The following is a 24,073-nucleotide window of genomic DNA, read 5'->3' on the forward strand; positions in this document are numbered from 1 at the left end:
TTTGCTCAATAATTGTTGAAGCTCCTTTGGCACCAATTACAGCCTCAAGTCTGAGTATGATGTTACAAGCTTGGCACACCTATTTTTGGGCAGTTTCTCCCATTTTTCTCTGCAGGACCTCTAAAGCTCCATCAGGTTGGATGGGGAGTGTCAGTACACATCCATTTCTAGATCTCCGGAGATGTTCAATCGGGTTCAAGTCTGGGCTCTGGCTGGGCCACTCAAAAGACATTCACAGAGTCGTCCCGTAGCCACTCCTTCGTCATCATGACTGTGTGCTTTGGTTCGTTGTCCTGTTGGAAGATAAACCTTCGCCCCAGTCTGAGGTCCAGAGCAGGTTTTCATCAAGGATGTCTCTGTACATTGCTGCATTCATCTTTCCCTCAATCCTGACTAGTCTCCCAGTTCCTGCTGCTGAAAAACATCCCCACAGAATAATGCTGCCACCACCATGCTTCACTGTAGGGATGGTATTGGCCAGGTGATGAGCGGTGCCTGGTTTCCTCCAGACATGACGCTTGCCATTCAGGCCAAAGAGTTCAATCTTTGTTTCATTAGACCAGAGAACTTTGTTTCTCATTAGAGCTTACAGTCTAGGAGGGAGGGGTTGTTCTGGAAGGTTCTCCTCTCTCCACAGAGAAACACTGGAGCTCTGTCAGAGTGACCATCGGGTTCTCGGTCACCTCCCTGGCTAAGGCCCTTCTCCCCGATCACTCAGTTTGGCTGGGCGGCCCGCTCTAGGAAGAGTCCTGGCGATTTCAAACTTCTTCCATTTACGGATGATGGAGGCCACTGTGCTCATATTGGGACCTTCAATGCTGCAGAAATTATTCTGTACCTCCACACAATCCTGTCTCCGAGGTCTACAGACAATTCCTTGGACTTTGTGGCTTGGTTTGTGCTTTGACATGAACAGTGGGACCCTATATAGACAAGTGTGTGCCTTTCCAAATCATGTCCAAATCAACTGGATTTACCACAGGTGGACTCCAATCAAGTTGTAGAAACATCTCAAGGATGATCAGCGGAAACCAGATACACCCGAGCTCAATTTTGAGTGTCATGGCAAAGGCTGTGAATACTTATGTACATGGGATTTTTTTTTTTATATATAAATTTGCAAATATTTTAAAACAAACTTCTTCCATGTTGTCATTTTGGGGTATTGTTTGTAGAATTTTAAGGAAAATAATGAATTTAATACATTTTGGAATAAGGCTGTAACATAACAAAATGTAAAAAAAGTGAAGCTCTGAATACTTTCCGGATACGCTGTAAATACAGGTCAATCAGGCTTATAAGAACCACATCATTGGTGTGATAATTCTCTGGCTTAAAACATCAGTCTGGCTCCTCTTTACATGAAAAGAACAACCTCAGCTGACCCCATCTCCAACAATGACTTTGTATATCGGAAAGAAAAACCAGGCATATGTAGTGTAGTATGCTCCTTTATTTATGAAACAACTCGCCAATATAGCTACTCACATTTAGGGGCAGATCCACAAAAGTATTACGCCGGCGTATCTCTTGATACGCCGCGTAATTTCAAATTTTGCGCGTCGTATCTTTGTTTTGTATCTTCAAAACAAGATACGACGGCATCTCGGCTAGATCCGACAGGCGCCGTCGGACCTAAGCTGCAATTTTTCGGCGGCCGTTAGGTGGCGTTTCCGTCGAATTCCAGGTCGAGTATGCAAATTAGCTAGTTACGGCGATCCACGAAAGTACATCAAGCTGGCGCATTTTTTTACGTCGTTTGCGTTTGGCTTTTTCCGGCGTATAGTTAAAGCTGCTAATATGAGGCGTACTCAATGTTAAGTATGGTCGTCCTTCCCGCGTATAAATTTGACATTTTTACATTGTTTGCGCAAGTCGTTCGCGAATAGCGATTTGCGTAGAATGACGTCACCGTCGGAAGCATTGGCTTGTTCCGGGTTAATTTCGAGCATGCGCACTGGGATACCCCCACGGACAGCGCATGCGCAGTTAAAAAAAAAAAAAACGTTTACGTCAGGTCACAGCATATTTGCATAAAACACGCCCCCATCACAGAGATTTGACAGGCGCGCCATTACGCCGCCAAAGATACACTACGCCGCCGTAACTTACGGCTCAAATTCTTTGAGGATTCGAAAAAAAAATACGTTACGACGGCGTAGTGTATCTTAGATACGCTGCGCCCGTCGTATTATTGCGCGCAGGTACGTGGATCGGCCCCTTAGTATATTTAAAACCAGCATGTATAAATGCCTGTGCAGGAGCTCACATGAGAAGAGATCCGAGACAGACGAACTGGTCCGAGACCGACGTCATCTGGCTTTTATTATACTAAATGTGAGTAGCTATATTTGTGATTGTCAAGTTGTTTTATAAAGGAGCATACTCCCATTTGTGTCATCCATCCGACCCCCCCCCCCAACAGACACTGCAGATCACCCCGGGAGGGTTTCAGCTACAGAGGTACATCACCAACCCAGAGCATATTGGATCAGCAGGTGTGGTCAGGTACCGACCTACAAGCTAAATGTTCCCTCCGCCATCTTCTCCTCCCAATGTAGTGCATCAAGGCACAGCTTACACGAGTGACAACGCTGCTCTGAATGCAGGAACATGGTTTCCAGGCCATCACAGGAAGGTGCATTAGGCTGGGTTCACACTACGATTTTCCCGTCCGTCAGCCGCATACGATTTATATGAAAAACCGTATGCGGCTGAAACGGACGTAAACTTATGGAACCGCACATATGTGCGTTTTCCATTGACATTAATGTTAAAGGAAAACGTATGCATTTGCCATACCGTTTTAAAAACGGCCGCAAAACCGTGGTTGAACACGGTTTTGCGTACGTTTAAAAAACGTTTTGCCAGCAAATCGTACGCACCCGGATGCATCTGAGTGCATACGATTTGCAATGCATTGTCTATCTATACGTTTTCCCGTCCGGGCCCGTACGTTTTCAATAGTGAAATCGTATGCGGCTGACGGATGGGAAAATCGTAGTGTGAACCCAGCCTTAGGTGGATTTCACTGGTGGGGTCCAAACAGGCATTTGTGGGACTTTTCAGGAGAAGGGGGAAATCTGTAGGTGCTTCTGTATTGCACCACATTTTCTTTTATAATAGGTTTAACATTTAAGAAAACAAAAAGACATGATGATGATGTTTTTCATTCACTTTTATTTAATAAAAATGTTAAAATAAATAGATACAAATTGATCAGATGCTCTGTGTTTACCCCCCTCCCACCCAGCCCTATCATGTCCCTAAAACTCTAAACACAGCTTTACCAAAACTGAAAACACGGACTTCCAACTTTACAGAGAAGGCAGAGTATTTGCAATTCACTACCATTGGGCTTGGAAAAAAATAGAATGTATATAAAAAAATGAAAAAAAAAAAAAAAAAGTCCCCAGTACAATAGATAAGGTACACCTCTCAGTTTCATACGAAAACTTAATTATACAATTTATTTTTCTATAGAAAAAAAAAAAAGGTATGTTACAATATTTTCTTGGTTATGATATTGACAGGTTACTTAACCCTAAAATGCAGCACGAGAGATGTGAGTGTTTCCTCACAGAGCAGAGTGTGAGTAGATGTAGACCAGACACCAACTGGAAGTCTTTTGTATTATTATGTTGAACTATTGCTCCTAGGCTGAAAACACAAAGGGCTACTGTCATGTAAACAAGGCCGGGAAAACGTGAATGAAGCGCAACAGAAGGGGAGGGATATACTGAAGATACATGTAACTGCGCACATGTACAGAGGTGGGGGAGGAGTGCTGGAACTGACGTAGGGAGATCTCCTCCAAGTCTTACTCTGACTAGGAACTCATGTTTCCTACATAAGCACACCATGTATAATAAAAGCCCTTGCATTTCACTGGGAAGGGAACTTGGCCAGAGCAGAGGGTGAGCTGCCCTACCAACACTGCATTAGGAATGCACACAGGCCATGATGGTCTGGGCCCCGATACAGATCCTCCAGCAAGTCAGCAGAGGCCTGCTTCCTATACAGGTATCAACACTCATGACAGGTGCTCTTTATCCCCTGTAACAAAGCAGGCATAGAATGTACAGCGATGGGATTTCTGTGGGTCCTATTTATGAACAGTGCAAACAGCATTTCTATAGAGACAAGGAGGAGGACCAAGTCCATCGCTTTTGCACTGTTATTAGATAAGCATTTGTGTCCCTCATAAAACAAGTCACAGCTCAATAACACAATGTATTAGAAACACAATGTACAGGGTGGACCATCTATATAGATACACCAAAAACAAAACTTGGATTCAAAATGGCCGCCATGGTCACCAACCATCTTGAAAAGTTTCCCCCCTTACGTATACTAATGTGCCACAAACAGGAAGTTAATATCACCAACCATTCACATTTTATTAAAGCGGGGGTTCACCCTATTAATAAAAAAAAAAAAAATGTTTCCTCTAGCATACAATGAGGCATAGTAGCGCGAGCTACAGTATGCCTGTATTTATTTTTTTAGTCCGGTACTCACTGTGCAATCCTAGCGAGACTATTCCGACTCCTGGGCGTTCCTATCCAGAGGCAGCATGATTGACGGCCGGCTATGGCGCGTCACGCTTCTCCGGAAATAGCCGAAATAGGACTTGGCGCTTCACGGCGCCTGCGCATAGTCTGTGCGCAGGCGCCGTGAAGAGCCGAGACCTACTCCGGCTATCTTCGGGGAGCGTGACGTGCCATAGCCGGCCGTCAATCATCCTCCCTCTCCATAGGCACGCCCATTCCCCGCGGGGAGTCGGAATCGTCTCGCTAGGATTGCACAGTGAGTACCGGACTAAAAAAATAAATACAGGCATACTGTAGCTCGCGCTACTATGCCGAATTTTATGATGGAAAGTTGTCAATAAGGGTGAACCACCGCTTTAAGGTGTATCCATATAAATGGCCCACCCTGTATTATAAACACAATGTATTATAAAACACAATCCTTTCACCCTCTTCAGGTGGCCTCATCAGTGTACATCATTAAGGGTGCCATCTTCTGTGCCCAACGAATAAAGTTATTCACCGGGATCTGGTGACATGGCCGTGGCACGCAGAATAAAGCCCAAATGAAGTCTCACAAATATTTCTCTTTATAATCCTGTAGCTCAGTAGGTTATGAATTTTAAAGTGTTACTAAACCCAGTAATATGAAAAAAAAAGTTAATCCGCTGCCCACAGCTTATAAATCTTCTTTTTACACTAAAATACTGCCATTATATACCTTTTTGGCTGATCTGTATACCACGGTCACGTGATAATCTGTAGGGTCTGCCCGAGTGCTTAGTGTTCAGGTAGGAGGAGATTTTCACTATAGCCTGTGTCCTTATGCTGTTATGGGGGGTAGATCATCTATCAATCGAGATGTGACATCGACTCTTATTTTTTATTTTTTTTTAGTTACTGGGCATGGAGGAGGAGGGAGGGACTGGGCTGTCATTTAGGATCTATATACACGCCCACGTGTGATGTCAATACCATGTGACCTAGAAATCTTAGCTCAACAGGGAAAATGTTCTCTCCAGCAATAGAGACCAAACTGAGCATGTGCAGCTTTGCTACACTCACTGTGTAGTATGTGGCCTTGTCAAGAGAGACCCCCTGCAGAAGGGGAGGATCTGTCCATACAGGATGAAAGAGCCTTTTTACACAATGCAGAGGAGTAACCCCTTAACCACTTGCTTACTGGGCACATAAACCCCCTTCGTTCCCAGGCGAAATCTCAGCGTCCGGCACTGCGTCGCTTTAACTGACAATTGCGCGGTCGTGCGACGTGGCTCCCAAACAAAATTGGCGTCCTTTTTTCCCCACAAATAGAGCTTTCTTTTGGTGGTATTTGATCACCTCTGCTGTTTTTATTTTTTGCGCTATAAACAAAAAAAGAGCAACAATTTAAAAAAAATATATATTTTTTTTACTTGTTGCTATAATAAATATCCCAATTTTTTTTTAAAAAACTATTTTTTTTCTCAGTTAAGGCCGATACGTATTTTTCGACGTATTTTTGTAAAAAAAAAAAAAAAAAAAAATCGCAATAAGCGTCTGGTTTGCGCAAAAGTTATAGCGCCTACAAAATGGGGAACAGAATTATGATTTTTTTTATTATTTTTTTTTTTTACTAGTAATGGCGGCGATCTGCGATTTTTATTGGGACTGCGATATTGCGACGGACGTATCGGACACTTTTGACACAAATTTGGCGCCATTCACATTTATACAGCGATCAGTGCTATAAAAATGCACGAATTACTGTATAAATGTGACTGGCAGTGAAGGGGTTAACACTAGGGGGTGAGGAAGGGGTTAACTGTGTAGCCTGGGTGTGTTATAACTGTGTGGGGGGAGGGGGGTGACTGGGGGAGGGGACCGATGCTGTGTCTCTATGTACAAGAGACACAGATCGGTCTCCTCTCCTCTGACAGCACGTGGAGCTCTGTGTTTACACACAGAGCTCCACGTCCCTGCTGTCACCGACGATCGCGTGTACCCGGCGGACATCGCGGCCGCCAGGTACACGCATCGGGTCTTCGGCGATGCGTCGGGACAGTTTTTACCCGCCGCGCGCCACCCAGTGGCGCGCGCGGGTAATGCACATAAAAGGCCGTTTTTAAACGGCCACTTGGCACTTGAGAGCCGCGCTGCGGACGTATTTCGTCTATAGCGCGGATCTCAAGTGGTTAAGTTCCACAGTGAGTATAATAAGCGGACAGACAGATTTTACTGTTGTGGGTTTAGTAACACTTTAACGCCTTTTCCCTATTACTATAAATTAACTTCCCCTCCTCAGACCTCAGTGCTTTGCGCTGGGACAGCTGAGTAACTGTTCAAAGAGGGAGCGTATACAGCTCAGGTGAGCATCCAATTGCAAACCAGCATGGGTGGCAGCCCTGGCAAATATCCAGAATGAAGAAATAATTGTTCTCAAACCACCACAGGACTGATCCAAATAAAATCCTTTATCCTCACAGAGAAGTAAAGCAGGACAAGCTGTTGACGCGTTTCACACTTAGATCACATGCTTAATCATAACTCAGGATTAAGCACGTGATCTGTGTATGAAACGCGTCAGATTGTCCTGCTTTGCTTCTCTGTCTGCAAGGATAATAAAGGATTTTATTTGCATCAGTCCTGTGGTGGTGTGTGGCCATTTTTTTCTATATTTCAGAGCTGAGTAACTGCCAACCCCGTCACCACAGGCGTCCTCGCCATTACATGTACTGGAGAGTAAGACTGGAGAGTGTGGTCAAACTCTGGTGTCTATTGGATTGCATTGCCACATTAAGACACCCCAGGCAACTGCCAGGAAAGCAGATGTTCGTACACATCTCCCAAACGTAATATTAATGACTTCATTTGGGCTTTAAGCTTCAAGAGGGAAGTAGAGGACTTACAATAAGCCATACCTGAAGAGATGACAGCCTATTGAATTAACAATTGAAAAACCAACAGCTTCACTTCCATGTACATACATAAGTAGTTGGTGGCCCATTGCTAATAAATTCCTACAAAACCAGTGACATCACTGGTGTTTATGGAGTTAATAAGATAAAAATGCTTGACCGCCTGCCTATATCTGTAGAAGATATACTCTACGGCAGTAATGCTGACAAGGTTGGCCATATGCTCCAATTCTGTACGGAGTTCAGTAATAAGTTAGCATGTAGATGGCCATTTTGTCAGGGAACCATGATCGGCAGCCTATACTACAATACAGTGTTCACATATACCTCTGCATTGTCCAGGGAGCAACAAGCCAGTAACTGTTTCCTGCTGAGCGATATGGAGGACCTACAAAGTTAAATGAAAGGGACAGTTACAATACACTGAAATGCCAGCTGTTGTAATGATAGGGTAATGCAATAAGGCACTTTAGACCGTGCTCACTGCATCCATTCCTGAAGGGAGCTCTCCAGTGGAACCAATTTGTTATGTAAAAGGTTTTTCCCAGGAAGGTGGAGGAGTGAGAGAAAGCAATGGTACGACGTGCCGCAGGCTGCAACAAGGAACATTCATTTCCTTTGGCCAGAACTGCAAGGAAGGTTGCACCAAATCATTGCCTGACCCTCAAAAAAAAAAAAGGTGTGTTAGACATGCACACATCTCCTTATCTTCCACGTTCAACCTTCCTAATAAAAATAAACTAAAAAGAAGGGGGGAGAGAAGTGAGGTTAGAGGCAGGATTTCTAAATGTGTACCAGTGAAAAGGAGTATAAGCCTTTACTTTAAGCAGCTATATGCAGTCCATTACTGATCGATCCTCTCATTTAGGAAGAAGCCTAAGACCACAAGATTCTAAGTCTGGGAAGAATTTATCGATTTGGTGCATCCTTACTAATCACTGTGCAAGGAAAACACTAAACTGAGGTCTACCCCCTATTCCCAATGCTGCCGGCTCTAGAACAGTGGTCTCCAAACTGCGGCCGAATGTGGCCCTTTGCTTGCCTCTATCCGGCCCTTGGGGCACTATTGCATCCACAAATGACACCAAGGATGGGGCACTATTCCTCCCACTGACACCAAGGATGGGGTTCTATTCCTCCCACCGATATTAAATAGGGCCCTAACCTTTCACTAAAACCAATGATGGGACATTGCTTACTCCCACTGGCCACAGTCCGGCCCCCATACCCATAAGGTCAGAAGGACAGTAAACCGGCCCTTTGTTTAGATACTTTGGAGACCCCTGCTCTAGAAGAAACCTGCCATTCGTCACGCATACTGTGCTGATAAAGTCTAAACTCGTCCTACGGTTTAAACAAACTCAAAAAAACTAAAAATTCAGTTATGGGTTAAGTATCTGTATTTCACAATACTGCTAGTTTATCTGCCTGGAACCTATCTTTATAATGTCTTCCTGCAGAAATCAGAGTAGGAGGGAATCAGCATTACACAATCTGACATGTTTTCAGGCACTGGGAGCTGAATGCAAAGAGGTTGGGCAGAAAAAGAAAGAGGAGGGCACTGGGGGGGGGGATCTTCGCGGTTACGCCGATTCATTGTCCAATGAGAAGGAATCTGATACAGTAAGCAGATTTCCTATTCCTGGTTCAGCTCGGCAGCTGTGTCATCTGGCCAGATTGCCAATTGGAAAACAAATCGGCATCACCACAATTGGTGGTTCAGTGAGCAAGAAACAAAGAGGTGACAACAGAAAAGCAGGTTTTAGCGATCATGCAGAGTGTACAACACAAGACAGTCTGAATGCAACTATTAATCCTTTGGCAGGTAAAGCAGATAAAAGCTGATCATAGTGAGTGGGGGAAGCAGGTGATGGCCGAACATTCAGTCCACATCCATCTAGGATCATTTGGCTTCCATCTTCTAATCTCTTCTGAGAATTGGAGCTACAGGTATCTACTGAATCTCCAACTCCTGGAATGGCGAATACATTTCTATTTCCCCTTTATATATAGTTACTATTATATAGTGGAGCTGCCCTTCTCTTTGTATAATGTTGAGAAAATGTTAGTCCTTGCTGGTAACAGAAATGGGTATATTTGTCCCCTATGGGCGGGTATCACAGAGCTGCAATTGGTGCTGACCAGAGAAAAGACAAATGGCTGCCTATGTTCTAGTGCTCTATGGCAGTGGTCATCAACCCCGTCCTCAGGGCCCACTAACAGGCCAGGTTTGCAAGATAACTGAAATACATGACAGGTGATATAATTTGCTGCTCAGTGATTGCAGTATTCTAGTCTGCATCTCCCCAAGGTAATACATAAAACCTGGCATTTTAGTGGGCCCTGAGGACAGGGTTGATGACCACTGCTCTATGGTACATTGCCTCAGGGTTAGAACAGGCAGAAATGCGTTTCAGGATGAATTGGAACTTTGTTTGCCTACTGTAGATTTGATTTTTGTTATGTGCCCTTAGCTTTAAGAAGAAGGGAAGGGAGAGGCGCTGTTTAGCCCACGTTCACACTGAACATGGCTTTGAAATTGTGCGAGTTTATCTGATCCGACTTAAAAGACATCTGTGCCGGTTTAATGCACAGACATCTATTGAAGTCGCCAAAAGTAGTGCAGGAACTACTTTTGGAAATCGGCGCAGCTTTGCACCGATCGGGACGCTCCCATTGCCGGCAATAGGCTGCGATTTGACGTAACCTAACAGCAGTCTCCGTTTCTGATGCTGGGAGAACTACTAATATGCAATTCAGCCAATCTGACATATGGAGGAGGGGGAGTGACCACGCACAGTCCTAACCACCCCCCATCACTATTAGTTTGGTGGCAACACTTCTTGTTTAAAGGATAAGTTCAGCCTTTGGGAACATGTTACGCATTCCCACTCCTGCAGTGGCTCGGCGATCCGAGGCCTCTGTGTGACAGCAGTATAGGGAGAAGTTCCCCATCTCGGCTGTCACATTTTTTTTTAAAAGAGCGTGGCCGCACACACGGCTGTGTCATTCGTTCAGAGTTCTGTGAATAAATGTACTACAACTACGGAACATACTTTGCAGCTGTCAGCTTGTAGTTCTTAATGAACAACCATGGTGTTGTTGAGCACTGTGGTAGTTCATCGATTCTTCTGGTCAGTGTGAAACTGCCTGGCCGTACGATGTATGGAGCAGACAGCTTACACCGACAGTCTCCAGGAAACCTGCATGGCACCAGCGATCAGCTCATCACTGGTGCAATGCTTTCCAGATTCTATATATATATATATATATATATATATATATATATATATATATATATATATATATATATATATATATATATATATATATATATATATATATATATATATATATATATATATATATATATATATATATATATTGAAATGTGAACTTATCCTCTAAGTTTAAGTCTACAGGGAGCAGGTGCAGCAGTCCTTTACGCTACAAGACTGGTCCCTCCAGGCTCTTCTTCTCTACATTCCGGTAGTCTATGCTCCTCTGACATCATCAACATCAATGCAGGGACTATAGCCTGGCACTGGACAGGAGAAGGATGAGGGACAGTCCACTGCGGAAACGTAGGGGGGTGCTGGGGGAGTGGAGGATTGGGTAAGTAAAATAGCTTTTCCCATCCTCTGGACACAAAAATGTGCAGTTAACCCTTGCAATGTGGGAACAGCTGCACTGCCAGGAAGACCTTTCAGTTTTCCTGGAGTTGGACTTTAAAAGCCTTCATGTAATAAAATACTGCTGATGCATCCTTTAGTGTTTCTTGTGTTTCGCTGGGGTTATGGTAGGAGGCCAGCCAGTGTAATGGTAACTGAAAAAGGGTAAGGTGTGGCGCTAAAATATACTAGAAAAAAACCTAATTGAATAAGTTCATAAGAAAATGAACTTATTCAATTAGGTTTTTTTCTAGTATATTTTAGCGCCACGCCTTACCCTTTTTCTGTTCCATTATTTACAAAATCGATCAAAATTTTGTGGTGTTGGCTGCTTATTTCCAATTGTTAAGCAGCGCGTTGATTGTGTAGACACATGGTGTTTACAAATTTTTTTTAGTGTAATGGTAACTGCTGCTTGTATTTCTTCTTTAAATTAAATGTTTTTTGAGAGAAACATTGAGGCTTCAATGGCAGACTTTGCATTCTAAAATGCTGGTTGCTTGGCTGTCATGCCAACCCTCTTTGTTTTAATACCTGGAGTCATTAATCTGGTATGTATATACAGGCAAGTACTGCTGACTTGGCTGTGGCCATCCTGAACAGTTCCAGCCCAGCGACTTGGAAGTACAGTCAGAGGATCAGCATAATAGCCAGGCAGGCAATTGCAACACCTACACTTCTTAAAGGTTTACTTTATGTCTTTCCACAATGAACACAACCCATTCACACGGGGGACCAGTCCACATGGAAAGCACATCTATTATATGTGAATGGCACTGTTCATACTGGACTGTGTGGTTAATATTTGCACCACAGAGCGCAGATCCTCTGATCCTTTTTCGTTGTTTGCAGGACATGCTAAAACGCATGGCATTCTGGGGCCTGCAGCTTCCAAGATGGAGCCTTACGTAACTTGGAAACAGGCCTTCCTATCAATTACTCAGCCAAGGGGGTGAAATGTATCAGAGAAAACTTGTTCTAAAAGGAAAAGACTTGTACCATGAAACATAGTATTGCGAAGGGAACAAATAAATCCAGTACAAAATGCAGAACCTACATAGACTGCACACAGCCACACCAAATCAGAAACGCCAATATTTTCACAACGTATCAAAAGAAACTAGAGAACACAAATGCATGTTTGTTCATAATAAACATTTGGTATGGCCGTCACTTCAGTCTACATGGGTGTCCCTCTTTCACTGGCTCCACAACCTACACTATTTTGGCATCAATGGGGGGGTTTGCTTGGTGCACATGACTGGTACCTAATCAGAAGATTATTACAAAGGAAGGGTGCCTGAAACTCCTTTTAATGTTTACTATATATGTATATATTTATATATATGAAATATGCGTTCTGATGTCAAGACAGCAGTTATTTACACAGGAAATTCAACCTGAAAGCAATGCAAAAATATGTTGCTGATATTACCTGGGGGATCAGGCCAGCCTATTACTGATCTGTAAAGGCTTTACTAAAGACTACCAAAGCATAGACAAAGCAAATGTAAACCTAGAATCTCCAAATCCACTGAAAGTGCACACAACTGTCTGTATTATCTTACCCATCTAGTAACACTAGGAAGACTTGTATGTAATCATTTGTACCTGGGCCTCCTTATTCAACTTTATATATAAAAGAAATAAAAAACCCACAAATATTCACAGACTCAATATGGACTTCCCTGGGAAAGATTTACTAAAACTGGTACACACAGAATCCGGTGCAGCTGTGCATAGGGACCAATCAGCTTTTATACACCCCATTCAGACTTATGCAACTTGTCACGTGACTTTGGAAATCAAAGTCGCATGACAAGTCGTACCCCGTGTTTTGCAATGATAACCATTCATATATGCTGCAACTTCAAAAAGTAGTTAATGCTCTATTTTGGTCCGACTTTCCTGCAACTTGAGGGCCAAAGACTTGACAACATAGACAATGTTAACCCTCAAAAGTTGCATGAAAGTTGTACCTGAATGTTTTACGTGCAACAGTGGGTCCGACTTTGCAGAGGGGAAAAAAGTCACATCCAAGTCACACCCATCCAAAGTTGCAAAGTCACACTGAGCCCTGGTTCACACTGGGCTGCGGGAGTGAAGCCGTGCGAGTTCAGCTGAACTCGCACAATTTCACTCCTGCTGGCAGTCCCGATTTCGGCCGCGATTTAAGAGACATCTGTGCAGGTTTCTGCACAGATGTCTATGTAAATCGCAGCCCTAAATCGCAAAAAGTAGTACAGGAACTACTTTTTGAAATCGGTGCAGCGTCGCACTGATTAGGACAGTGTAATTGCCGGCAAATGCCGCCGATTTGAGATGCGATTTCACAAGTGAAATCGCATCTCAAATTGAAGCAAATCGTACCCAGTGTGAACCTGGGCTAAATGCCGGTTTGAAATTGTGTTCAGCTGAACCCGCACGATTACAAACCTGCATTTCAGTCCGACTTCAAAAGCGATTTCAGAGACATATGTGCCAGTTCTCCTGCACAGATGTCTATTGAAATTGCCCCCAAAGTCACCAAAAGTAGTGCAGGAACTACTTTTGGGAATCTGTGCGGCGCCGCAAAGTCGGTGTCGCTGCTGGCAATAGGCGGCGATTGACATGTGAAACCGGCCCGATGTGAACGGGGGCTAAAACATAGAAGCTGATTAGTTACTATGCACAGCTGCACCAGATTCCGTGTGCTACAGTTTTAGTAAATTCCCCCTCCCACCCCTTGTCCTCCCCAGCAGTCTTGCTCATCTGTCCCCATAGACTGCTGCAGCTTTGGGACAGGCTAACTCACACTGTTCCTGCTGTAAAAGATTCATTAGTGTCAGGTTAACACATGGACTCTGCAGCCAGAAGACATCAAAGAAACACGACTTTCATCAATCCCCTCGCCAAACACCCTGGACAGTCTAGTCTGCTTTACTAATACTTTCACATTGTTTTGATTTTTTTTTTTTTGTTTAAATTGCAAATAAATAATATGTCAGTAAGTTACCAAAAGTCATTTCTCATTGAGATGCTGGCACGTATTAAAAAAATAACATAGATCTGTCTACCCATTTCTACACTGTGGGACAAGGATGGGCACGTCGGCAGCTAACATCTACTCTGTGGCCCCCATGATCGACAGGCAGGTGGTACTGCTAGCCTTGAAGTGCCCCAACCCTGCTTAGACGCACATTTAAAAGGAAAAAACATCATTAAGGACCTTAAATACTGACTCAAACACACATTCCTCCTCCATGCCCCCTCCAAGCTCTGTGGCCTGGTCATCAAAGGGAAGGATTTTTTTTTTCTTTTTGGTACATCACACTGGAGAGTTGGAGATGAGGGGAATCTTCTGTTTGCGCACAGCTGTGTTCGCCCCCCTCTCCCTGGCTCCACAATTTAATTTGCAGAAGGAGGAGCTCTCCGAAGCTTAGTGTCCACACATACACCTCAAGGAAATCGCAAAAGAACAAAAAAATAAAATAAAGACTGAAATCTATGCTTGCTGTGGAGGCTGCTGCAGGCACACACTGGTGTAAAGAGAGTAAAGATTTGATTCTATTTGTCACTTGGCATGGTGCTGGCATGAAACGCCAGCTCACACGTGGAACACACAGAATAAAAGGTTGATTGGCAAAACTCCAGTGCTTACGCCCCTGTCCTGGGATGGTTCTGATCCTGTACGGCCCAGGAAACGATCAGACGCGCTTTGTCTTTTCATAGTACCCTCGGTTACAGGAGAGCAGGTCACTTAGTCTCTTCTGCCGGGGTGCAGTTCTGGACTGGTGAAGGGAAAGAGGCTGTGGCTGTGGCTGGCTTGGGGTCGGGAGGGGGGCTGTTGGCAGCAGCACTGCAGTCCTGGCTGTGGTTAGAGGTCACCTCTGAGTTGACAGGTTTGGTGAGGTCGATATCCTGAATGAGCCGGATAAGACGTTTCACTTTGTCCAAAGAACTGTGCATGTCTTTCTGCCGGGACAAGATGGTGTTCTTCATTTCTATGCATTTCTGGAAAACAGAAAAGACGACTGCTGAACCAGTTACAACAAAGGCAGAGCCAATCATTCCCCTGGAAAACCAGTAATTATGTCATGAGGGATTCCTAGTCCCGTATCCCCAGAAGCAGGGGTGCCAATGAAAGCTGTAAGCATGGATCTTTATTAATAGGTTAATCCAATTTCCTGGCCGCTTACCGTTATGGAGCTGCTGAGTTGTTTCACTTTCTGCTCTAGTTGCTCTCGCTCCTGTTTCAGCTCTGAGCTCCACTTGAGTAATTTTTGCTTCTCCTCTTCTTTTGCTTTTTAGAAAGAAAAAAAGAAAAAAAACACATTACATTTTGTATACCAGGATGGCCTGTACAGTTTGAGGAGCTCTGAGGAACATACAGTCACTCACAGTCATTTTCTATATAAAAAAACAGGGAAACCGTAATGTGTGTAAAGAGGATAGATGTGGACAACATTTCACATCCAAATAAGTGAACACATACAAATTGAGTTTTGTGATGACAGCTGGTCAGTGTGCGAGTTTGTAGGGCCAAGAAAAAAAAGTGTGGAGGGTGCGGGACAGCCTACTTATCAGCCTACTTATCATCAGAGCTACTACTGCTGGATCTGCAAGTACAGGTTCAATGCTGGTCAGTCTGGTTTTAGTTTACAGTAAATACTTTGGGGTAGATTTGCTTATTTTTGTGCGGGCGTAGCGTATCTCAGATACGCTACGCCGCCGTAACTTAGTGAGGCAGGTTCTGTATTCACCAAGAACCTGCGGCCTAAGTTACGGCGGCGTAGCGTAAATCTGCCGGCGTAATCGCGCCTAATTCAAATTGTGAAGAGGTGGGCGTGTTTTATGCAAATAAAACATGACCCCACGTATATGACGTTTTTGACTAACGGCGCATGCGCCGTCCGTGAATGTAACCCAGGCACATGCTCCAAATTAACACGCAAAAAGCCAATGCTTTCGACGTGAACGTAAATTACGCAAATCCCTATTCGCAAACGACTTACGCAAACAACGTAACATTTTAAAAATTAGACGCCGGAACGACGTCCATACTTAACATAGGATACGCCTCATATAGCAGGGGTAACTTTACGCCGGAAAAAGCCTAACGTAAACGACGTAAAAAAATGCGCCAGGCAAACGTACGTTTCTAAATCGGCGTATCTACCTAATTTGCATATTCAACACGTAAATATACGAAAGCGCCATCTAGCGGCCAGCCTAAAATTGCAACTAAGATACGACGGCGTAAGAGACTTACGCCGGTCGGATCTTAGTCAAATCTATGCGTAACTGATTCTATGAATCAGGCGCATAGATACAACACCGCACACTCAGAGATACGATGGCGTATCTGGAGATACGCCATCGTATCTCTTACCTGAATCTACCCCTTTGTGTTTTATTCACCTAGAACAAAGTATGCAGCCAGTGGGTTTGATTTACTAAAACTGGAGAGTGCAAAATATGGTGCAGCTCTGCACAGAACCCAATCAGCTTTTTTTTTTTGTCAAAGTTTAACTGAACAAGCCGAAGGAAGAAGCCGATTAAACTCTCCTTTTTTTCTGATGTAAACATCTTATGCATGTGGAGGATTGGTTTCTTTGTAACATTTGTATAATGATCACACAATGTTTTTTTGTATTTCTTCTTCTTTCTTTGAAATTCTAAATAAAAAATATTGTAAACAAAGTGTATTGGCTACCATGCGCAGCTACACCCGATTTTGCACTCGCCAGTTTTAGTAAATCAACCCCAGTGAGGTGCTAGTTTTGAGGTCAATGCTTGACTAGGTAGTGCAGGTAGGTTTTCTGAGTCGCCTACAGGGATTTTTAAGTACTGAAGTTTGGCGCCATTCCACTAGTGTGCGCAATTTCAAAGCATGACAGGTTAGGTATTTATTTACTCTGCATTACATCATCTTTCACATTATGCAAAAAAAAAAATTGCCAACTTTACTGTTTTTCTTTAATGCTTAAAACTGTTTTTTTTGTTTTGTTTTTTCAAAAAACTGCGCAAATACTGTGCAAAATAAAAAATTGCAATGACCACCATTTTATTCCCTAGGGTCTCTGATAAAAAAAAAAACATATATAATGTTTGGGGGTTCAGAGTAATTTTCTAGATAAAAGAAATTATGTTTTTTTTAGATGTAGGAGCAAAAAGTGTCAGAATTGGCCTGGGTAGCAAGTGGTTAAAAAAAAATCTAGCAATGGCAGCTCCAATACTTATGTGTCACAGGTCCTCTTTATCAACATCTCTGTTAAACAGGTTCCCATGACTCTGCCAGTGCCTTACCCAGACACAGAGCCTGTGTAATTTACATGTGTCGGCAACTCAAGGGATGCCTGGACAACCCTGTCCCTGTGTCAATTATAGCCAGCAATAGGGATGGCTATAATAGTTGATAATTTTTCCAGTATGTGAGCACATTTATACAATTTGGAACGTTTGTGTCTCACTTCTGGGTTTTATTCATACAACCGACAACTATACCTAAAGTGTCAGCTTGTGGGTAAAACAGATGCTGGTGGGGGGGCATGGGGGGGGGGGGGGGTGTTGGCGGGATTTACTAAAGGCAAATAGACTGCGCACTTTGCAAGTGTAATTACTCCACAACTTAGTAAATGAGGTGAAGCTTCACTTTGCAAAGAATACCCAATCACATTCAAGGGAAAAAAATAAATCAGCATTTTCTGCTTGCACATAATGGAATGATGGAAGTCAGCAGAGCTTCCCCTCATTTACTAAGCTCTGAAGCAACTGCACTTCCAAAGTGCACAGTATTTGCCTTTAGTAAATCCATCCCACTGTGTTGCACCACACAAATACCGTACAAAGTGCAAGCATTTTAAGAACAAATGCTCTTAACTAGGGGTCAACCAATTATCACAGTGGACAATAATTGCGGGTCATTCACATTTTTCAAATAATTGGCATTGGTCAAAAACTTACCAATATTATTGGTCAGACCTCCTCCCCCGTCCCCTCACGGCGCTCACTGCAGACTCTGACAATCTGTCAGCGGTGTGGCGGGCAGCAGAGAGAGGTTATCATCTCTCACTGCCAGCCTCACATCACCGCTGTTCTGCCCCAACAGGGCCGCGAAGGCTACTTTTGATAGACCTGCAGCCGCGGGCGAGCAGATAGATAGTGATGTCATCTCTCACCGCCTGCCCGCATGTGGAAGTTTACCCGCTCGGACGCCGCTTGAGAGAGGCTGCCAGAAATGGGGTAAATAGTGACAAGCTGCATGTGGCAGGTGACAGTGACGGTGATATACAGAATATCGGCACCCGATATCAGCTATCGACCCCTACTCTTAACACACACACACACACAAAGATTCTCCAACCTCAAAAGATCAGAAGATGTTACCCTTGGTTTGATAATGTGAGGCAAGTGCTCCCGCGTGATCACTATAAATGTGTCCGAGTGGTTGACTGCAGCAAACACAGATTAGTTATTCTGTGGCCAACAAAGTAATTAGTATAATGCGGTATTGGTGCTGCGCTGTTAATATTAAGTAATCGATACATGTGATAGTCAAATTTAAGTGCCAAACAAAATCAAAAATGTGACATTAATCATACAATACTAGAATACTTCAAAATTAATAAAATATGCCAAATAAAATCCATTGTCACTGGTGGGCAACATAAGAATCCATAAAACAGGTGCCAACAGATATACTGGTATTAGCAAATATATTGATCAGTACAAATGGTTTATTGCGTCAGTCAGTTGTTTAGGATTCCTTTTTTAGAAGACATCTGTCCATCTACGACAGGTTTTATAAGATCATGCTTCAGTCAGGTGAGATGTCTGCTGTTTATTACCTCTAGGACAGGGGTGTCAAACTCAATTCCATCAAGGGCCGCATCAGCATTATGATTGCCCTCAAATGTATCTGTAAGATTAGATGTCCAGCGCATACCCTCCCCTTACATTAGATGTCAAGAGCCACTCCACCATCAGAAGAGGAGTCCCCCCACTCTCCCTTACATCAAAGTGCACCCCCTTACCTTATGCTTCTGCTGGGAAGAAGCTGGATGCATTGCTTAAAAGCAGAAAGTAATGGTCTTGAGGAGGAACAGAGGAGGGCTGGGGCTCTCCTGCAGCTGCAGGAGAGGTGCGAGGGCCACATGAAATGGCCTGGAGGGCCGCATTCGGCCCGCGAGCCTTGTGTTTGACACCTGTGCTCTAGGAGGTCCTCATACACAGACTATGAAGTGTGGCAGAGAAGACCTCAGACCCACCTGCTTTATATGCAATATACGAGTGAACAATTGCTAATGTTCCGGGCCAGGGAATCGCTTCCTCTTTCTTGAGCATCTGGAAGAAAAAACATAGTTTTAAGAATTATGCCGCAGCTATAATTTTAAAGAAATCAGATTTGCATAGGAAGCAAACTTTTCTACAGGAAAATAAAGAATCATACAAAAGACTTAAAATCAATATTAAAACAAATGTGCAAGCCAATTTAACCATTATCATCAAACTAAAGTCCTTTGCGGCTTTAATTACTGACTGCCTGCAGTTATCAACACATGCACAAAAAACATCTGGCCAAACATATTTCACCCAAGTCATAGGTGGCCTGCTCTGAAATGAGCACTTTTCTTCCAATACATACTGGGAGAGGCTACCACTACTTGAGGGTAAATAGTCAGCATTGTTTCCATGCAGTACTGGAGTTCTTTCTTTGAATCACCACCAGGTGCACCATGCATGTAGAGTTTGCTTGCTCTCGCTATGTGGGCTTGCAGTCCAGATTCCCATATCACAAACATATACTTGGCTCTAGATGACCTATGTGCTGTGTGTGTACATGCGCAGTGTACACCCCTGGCATCTACAAGATGCTGAGAATGGAGCCAGGTTCCAGAACAATGTATCTGCCTGTGAAAGAGTTGAATAGTCAGTGCCCACCCATCAGCCAAAGAGGGAAGGCAAGGAAATGAAGTAGTGGAGAAGAAAGCAGCAGGCGGAGCAGTGAGGGGGAGCATTGAGCGGTCAGCACTGGAAGGAAAACTTTGGGAGAAAAGCTGGCCATACATTAGTAGATTATCCAGCAAATGTTCATACGAACATTTTTGTCTATACATGACTCGACAAATGTCATTGGAAAGTACTTCAAAACTTTGTTTGCTTTAAGGCTGGGCCCACATCAGTGCAAACTGGATGCGGGTTTCTGTGTGTCCGGCTCTCTCTGGAGCGGGTTCACAGATCTCCGGAGTGGCTCCGGTGCGAATTGCACAGGAGTCCTGTGCTTCTTTTGGTCCATTTCAGTCCAAAATTCGGGTTGAAATCGGACCCCTGCTGTGAGCCACTCCGTTCCTCGGTGTGAACGCAGCCTTAAAGTAGAACTAAAAGCAAAAACTTTTTTTGTTTTGTATGTAGTGAAGGAGGATTAGAGTACACGTCATGTTATTATTGCTGTCCATACCCCCATTAGGGAGATTCACCCTCTCTAGTTGCTGTGTTTACCATTATAACTGTGAGCGAAAGTAAAAGAAAACCCCAAATTTTGGGATGACACCAGAACAGTAATAAAGGGGAATAGAGGGGGAGTCTTTCGAAGAGTTCTGGTGCCATGAATGTCTTACTTTAGGCTTGGTTCACACTGATGAGCATACATCATACCACATAGCAATTACGCTGTGTTCATGAGATCTGCTGAGTTAGTCAATTAAAAGTTAAAGAAACCACAAAAGCAGGTGGCAGGCGATTGCTTGAATCGGGTCACATGGTTATGAACACCCATGCAATCTGATTCCAGTGCAGCGAAAAAAAAGGAAGGTGTCTGCATCGTTTTTGTGCAGATGCGGTGCGATTTGAGCCATACAAAATTATAGGCTAAAATCACATTACTGAGTGAATCACATGTGATGTGACGGATCGCATGATTGTGAACCCAGCCTGAAAGTGATTTCCTCTCACTTCCTCGTTTGGCTATGGAACAGGAAGTGAAGGGAAATCTACCCAACTAGACAAAGATGACAGAAAAAAAATAAAAAAATAAAGTTAAATCCCTCACTTGCGCTATTGCCTTTAGCTTTATTTAAACATTAAATTTTGAAATGAAATGTAAATTTCCAGGCAAAAACCATATGAACGGTTTGAAATTTGTACACTGGAAAATTTTTTCCACCCTGTTCCTTCAAATTTTCTTGCCACTGCAGTTGACAACAAACAGTGATTTGACACGACTAACCAAATTTTTCAAATAAAAGCCTTCTACTTTATAGCCAGTGTATTTGCTTATAATGTCCAAGATGGATGAATAGTTGCGCAACCCCCAACCCCCCACCCCGTTTCACTTCCACTGGGAAAGATTGCACATTACACATACAAAAGCAGAATTACCTGATAGAAAGAGAAAAGTCTTCCTTTACAAAATCCATCATATGGATCATTCGGAGAAGGCCTATTTATTAATTTTTTGTGCAGATAAATACAAGTGAAATGGCACACCAAATGTGTGATGTCAACTATGCATTTACAATTAAAGGCACTGGAACATCACGGGTGCAGAGATGGAACTGGTACCATTGGGCTAGATTCAGATCTAAAGATCCGCGTAACCTATCTGATTTACGTTACGCCGCCGCAATTTTTTGAAGCAAGTTTATTCAGAAAGCACTTGCCTCTAAAATTGCGGGGGCGTATCGTAAATCCCCCAGCGGAATTCAAATTCCGCGGCTAGGGGGCGTGTACTATTTAAATCAGGCGCATCCCCACGCCGATCGAACAGCGCATGCGCCGTCCGCAAATTTTCCCAGCGTGCATTGCTCCAAATGACGTCGCACGGACGTCATTGGTTTTGACGTTAACGTAAATTATGTCCGGCCGTATTCGCGAACGACTTACGCAAACGACGTAAAAAATGCAAAACTCGCCGCGGGAACGACGGCCATACTTAACCTAGGATACAGGGGTAACTTTCCATCGGAAAAGCCAAACGCAAACGGCGTAAAAAAAAAAAGCGCTGGGCGGTCGTTCGTTTCTGAATCGGCGTAAATGCTCATTTGCATATTCGATGCGTAAAAGATATGGAAGCGCCACCTAGCGGCTGGCCTGGAATTGCAGCCTAAGATCCGATGGTGTAAGTCACTTACACCTGTCGGATCTTAGGCATATCTATGCGTAACCTGATTCTATGAATCAGGCGCATAGATACGACGGCCGGACTCAGAGATACGACGGTGTATCAGGAGATACGCCGTCGTATCTTCTTTCTGAATCCGGCCCACTATCTAGAATTGAGCCTATCTCACCTTGCAGGCATTTACAGCAACAAAGATGCACAAGTGCAAAACAGGACTTTGACTTTTATACACACCCATGTGTGTGCATTATTGTACCAGGTCCCGCATACTATCATGCATCTACACTGTACTTTCCGCAATGCTTTTTGTGCGTGTTTTGCCAGGGAAAGGACCTATCCCTATCCCCCACAAAAATAACATAAAAACATAATAAAACATGTTCTGTCACATGGGTCTAAGTGGGCCTAAGGGTTTCACTTACTGCCTAGCAGAGGGGTTGACCTGGCTGCACAGACTGGAAAATTTAAGATCAGAAAATATCTTGAGGTTTTGAAACATTTTCTCTCTTTGCATAAACTTGGCAGAGCTTGGCTATAAAGAAGCAGTTCTGCGAAAATCTCATGCTGCGTACACACGACCGTTATTAATGCCATGGGAAAAAAAGGAAGTTTTTCTCGACGCGATTCTTGTCAAGCCTGCCTTGTATACAAACGATCGTGAAAAAAAAAAATTCTCAAGCAAAGCGCGGTGATGTACAACAGGTACAACGGCACTATAAAGGGGAAGTTCCATTCGATTGGCGACACCATTTGGGTTGATTATTCAAATTTCCCTTCTCATAACCCGCTTCTGAGCATGCACGTTTTTTTCCTCGTCAGTAAAGCCTACACACGACGGTTTTTCACGACATGAAAAACGACGGAAAACTTTAAAAACTACGAAAATAGAGCAGGTTCTAAATTTTGAATGCCCATTTTTCACGTCGAGAAAAATGCTCTGGAGCCTACACACAGTCGTTTTTAATGACCAATTTATTTTAAAAAATGCATTTTTTTCGTCATGAAAAACAGTCGTGTGTACGCGGCATTAGGCTATTTTTTTACTTTATAGCTTGCAACCATGGTGGGTGCAATACAACTTACACTGGTTATTTTTCATTGTTTAGACACAGTGACCAGTAATTAAAAGCAATCATACCTTACACTCTTCTGACTCTGCACTCCAAAGCCAATAGCCAGCGGGAAAGGTTTTTTTTTTGTAAGAAGTCCCCCTGAGGACAACCCAGCTACAGGTTTTCTGAGGAAGAACATCTTAGAACGGTACTTTAACAACTTAAGACCCAGACCAAAATGCAGGTAAAAGACCAGGCCCCTTTTTGCGATTCGGCACTGCGTCGCTTTCGGTCGTGCGACGTGGCTCCCAAACAAAATTGGCGTCCTTTTTTCCCCACAAATAGAGCTTTCTTTTGGTGGTATTTGATCACCTCTGCGGTTTTTTTTTGCGCTATAAACAAAAATAGAGCGACAGTTTTGAAAAAAATGCAATATTTTTTACTTTTTGCTATAATAAATATCCCCCAAAAACATATATAAAAAATGTTTTTTTCTCAGTTTAGGCCGATACGTATTCTTCTACCTATTTTTGGTAAAATTTGGTTTGCGCAAAATTTATAGCATTTACAAAATAGGGGATAGTTTTATTGCATTTTTATAATTTTTTTTTTTTTACTACCAATGGCGGCGATCAGCGTTTTTTTTTGGGACTGCGACATTATGGCGGACACTTCGGACAATTTTGACACATTTTTGGGACCATTGTCATTTTCACAGCAAAAAATGCATTTAAAATGCATTGTTTATTGTGAAAATGACAGTTGCCGTTTGGGAGTTAACCACAAGGGGGCGCTGAAGGGGTTATGTATTCCCTGAAGT

The 24,073-nt window shown here is 43.3% G+C and overlaps 1 protein-coding gene across 5 annotated transcripts in view; it reads right to left on the minus strand.

Moving 5' to 3' along the window:
- Window positions 1–14,048: 14,048 nt before the first annotated feature.
- The window catches only part of PHF21A (PHD finger protein 21A), a 154,563-nt gene continuing 144,538 nt past the window's right edge, over window positions 14,049–24,073 (minus strand). For all 5 annotated transcript variants that reach the window (XM_040328175.1, XM_040328174.1, XM_040328173.1 and 2 more), the window contains 3 exons: window positions 19,350–19,425; window positions 15,279–15,382; window positions 14,049–15,093 (listed from right to left, as the gene is read on the minus strand). In XM_040328175.1, the coding sequence (XP_040184109.1) occupies window positions 14,836–15,093; window positions 15,279–15,382; window positions 19,350–19,425 (438 nt within the window). In that variant the 3' untranslated portion in view covers window positions 14,049–14,835. The remainder of the gene's footprint in view (window positions 15,094–15,278; window positions 15,383–19,349; window positions 19,426–24,073) is intronic.

The sequence above is a fragment of the Rana temporaria genome, chromosome 11, assembly GCF_905171775.1.
Source record: "Rana temporaria chromosome 11, aRanTem1.1, whole genome shotgun sequence".
Taxonomy (NCBI): Eukaryota; Metazoa; Chordata; class Amphibia; order Anura; family Ranidae; genus Rana; species Rana temporaria.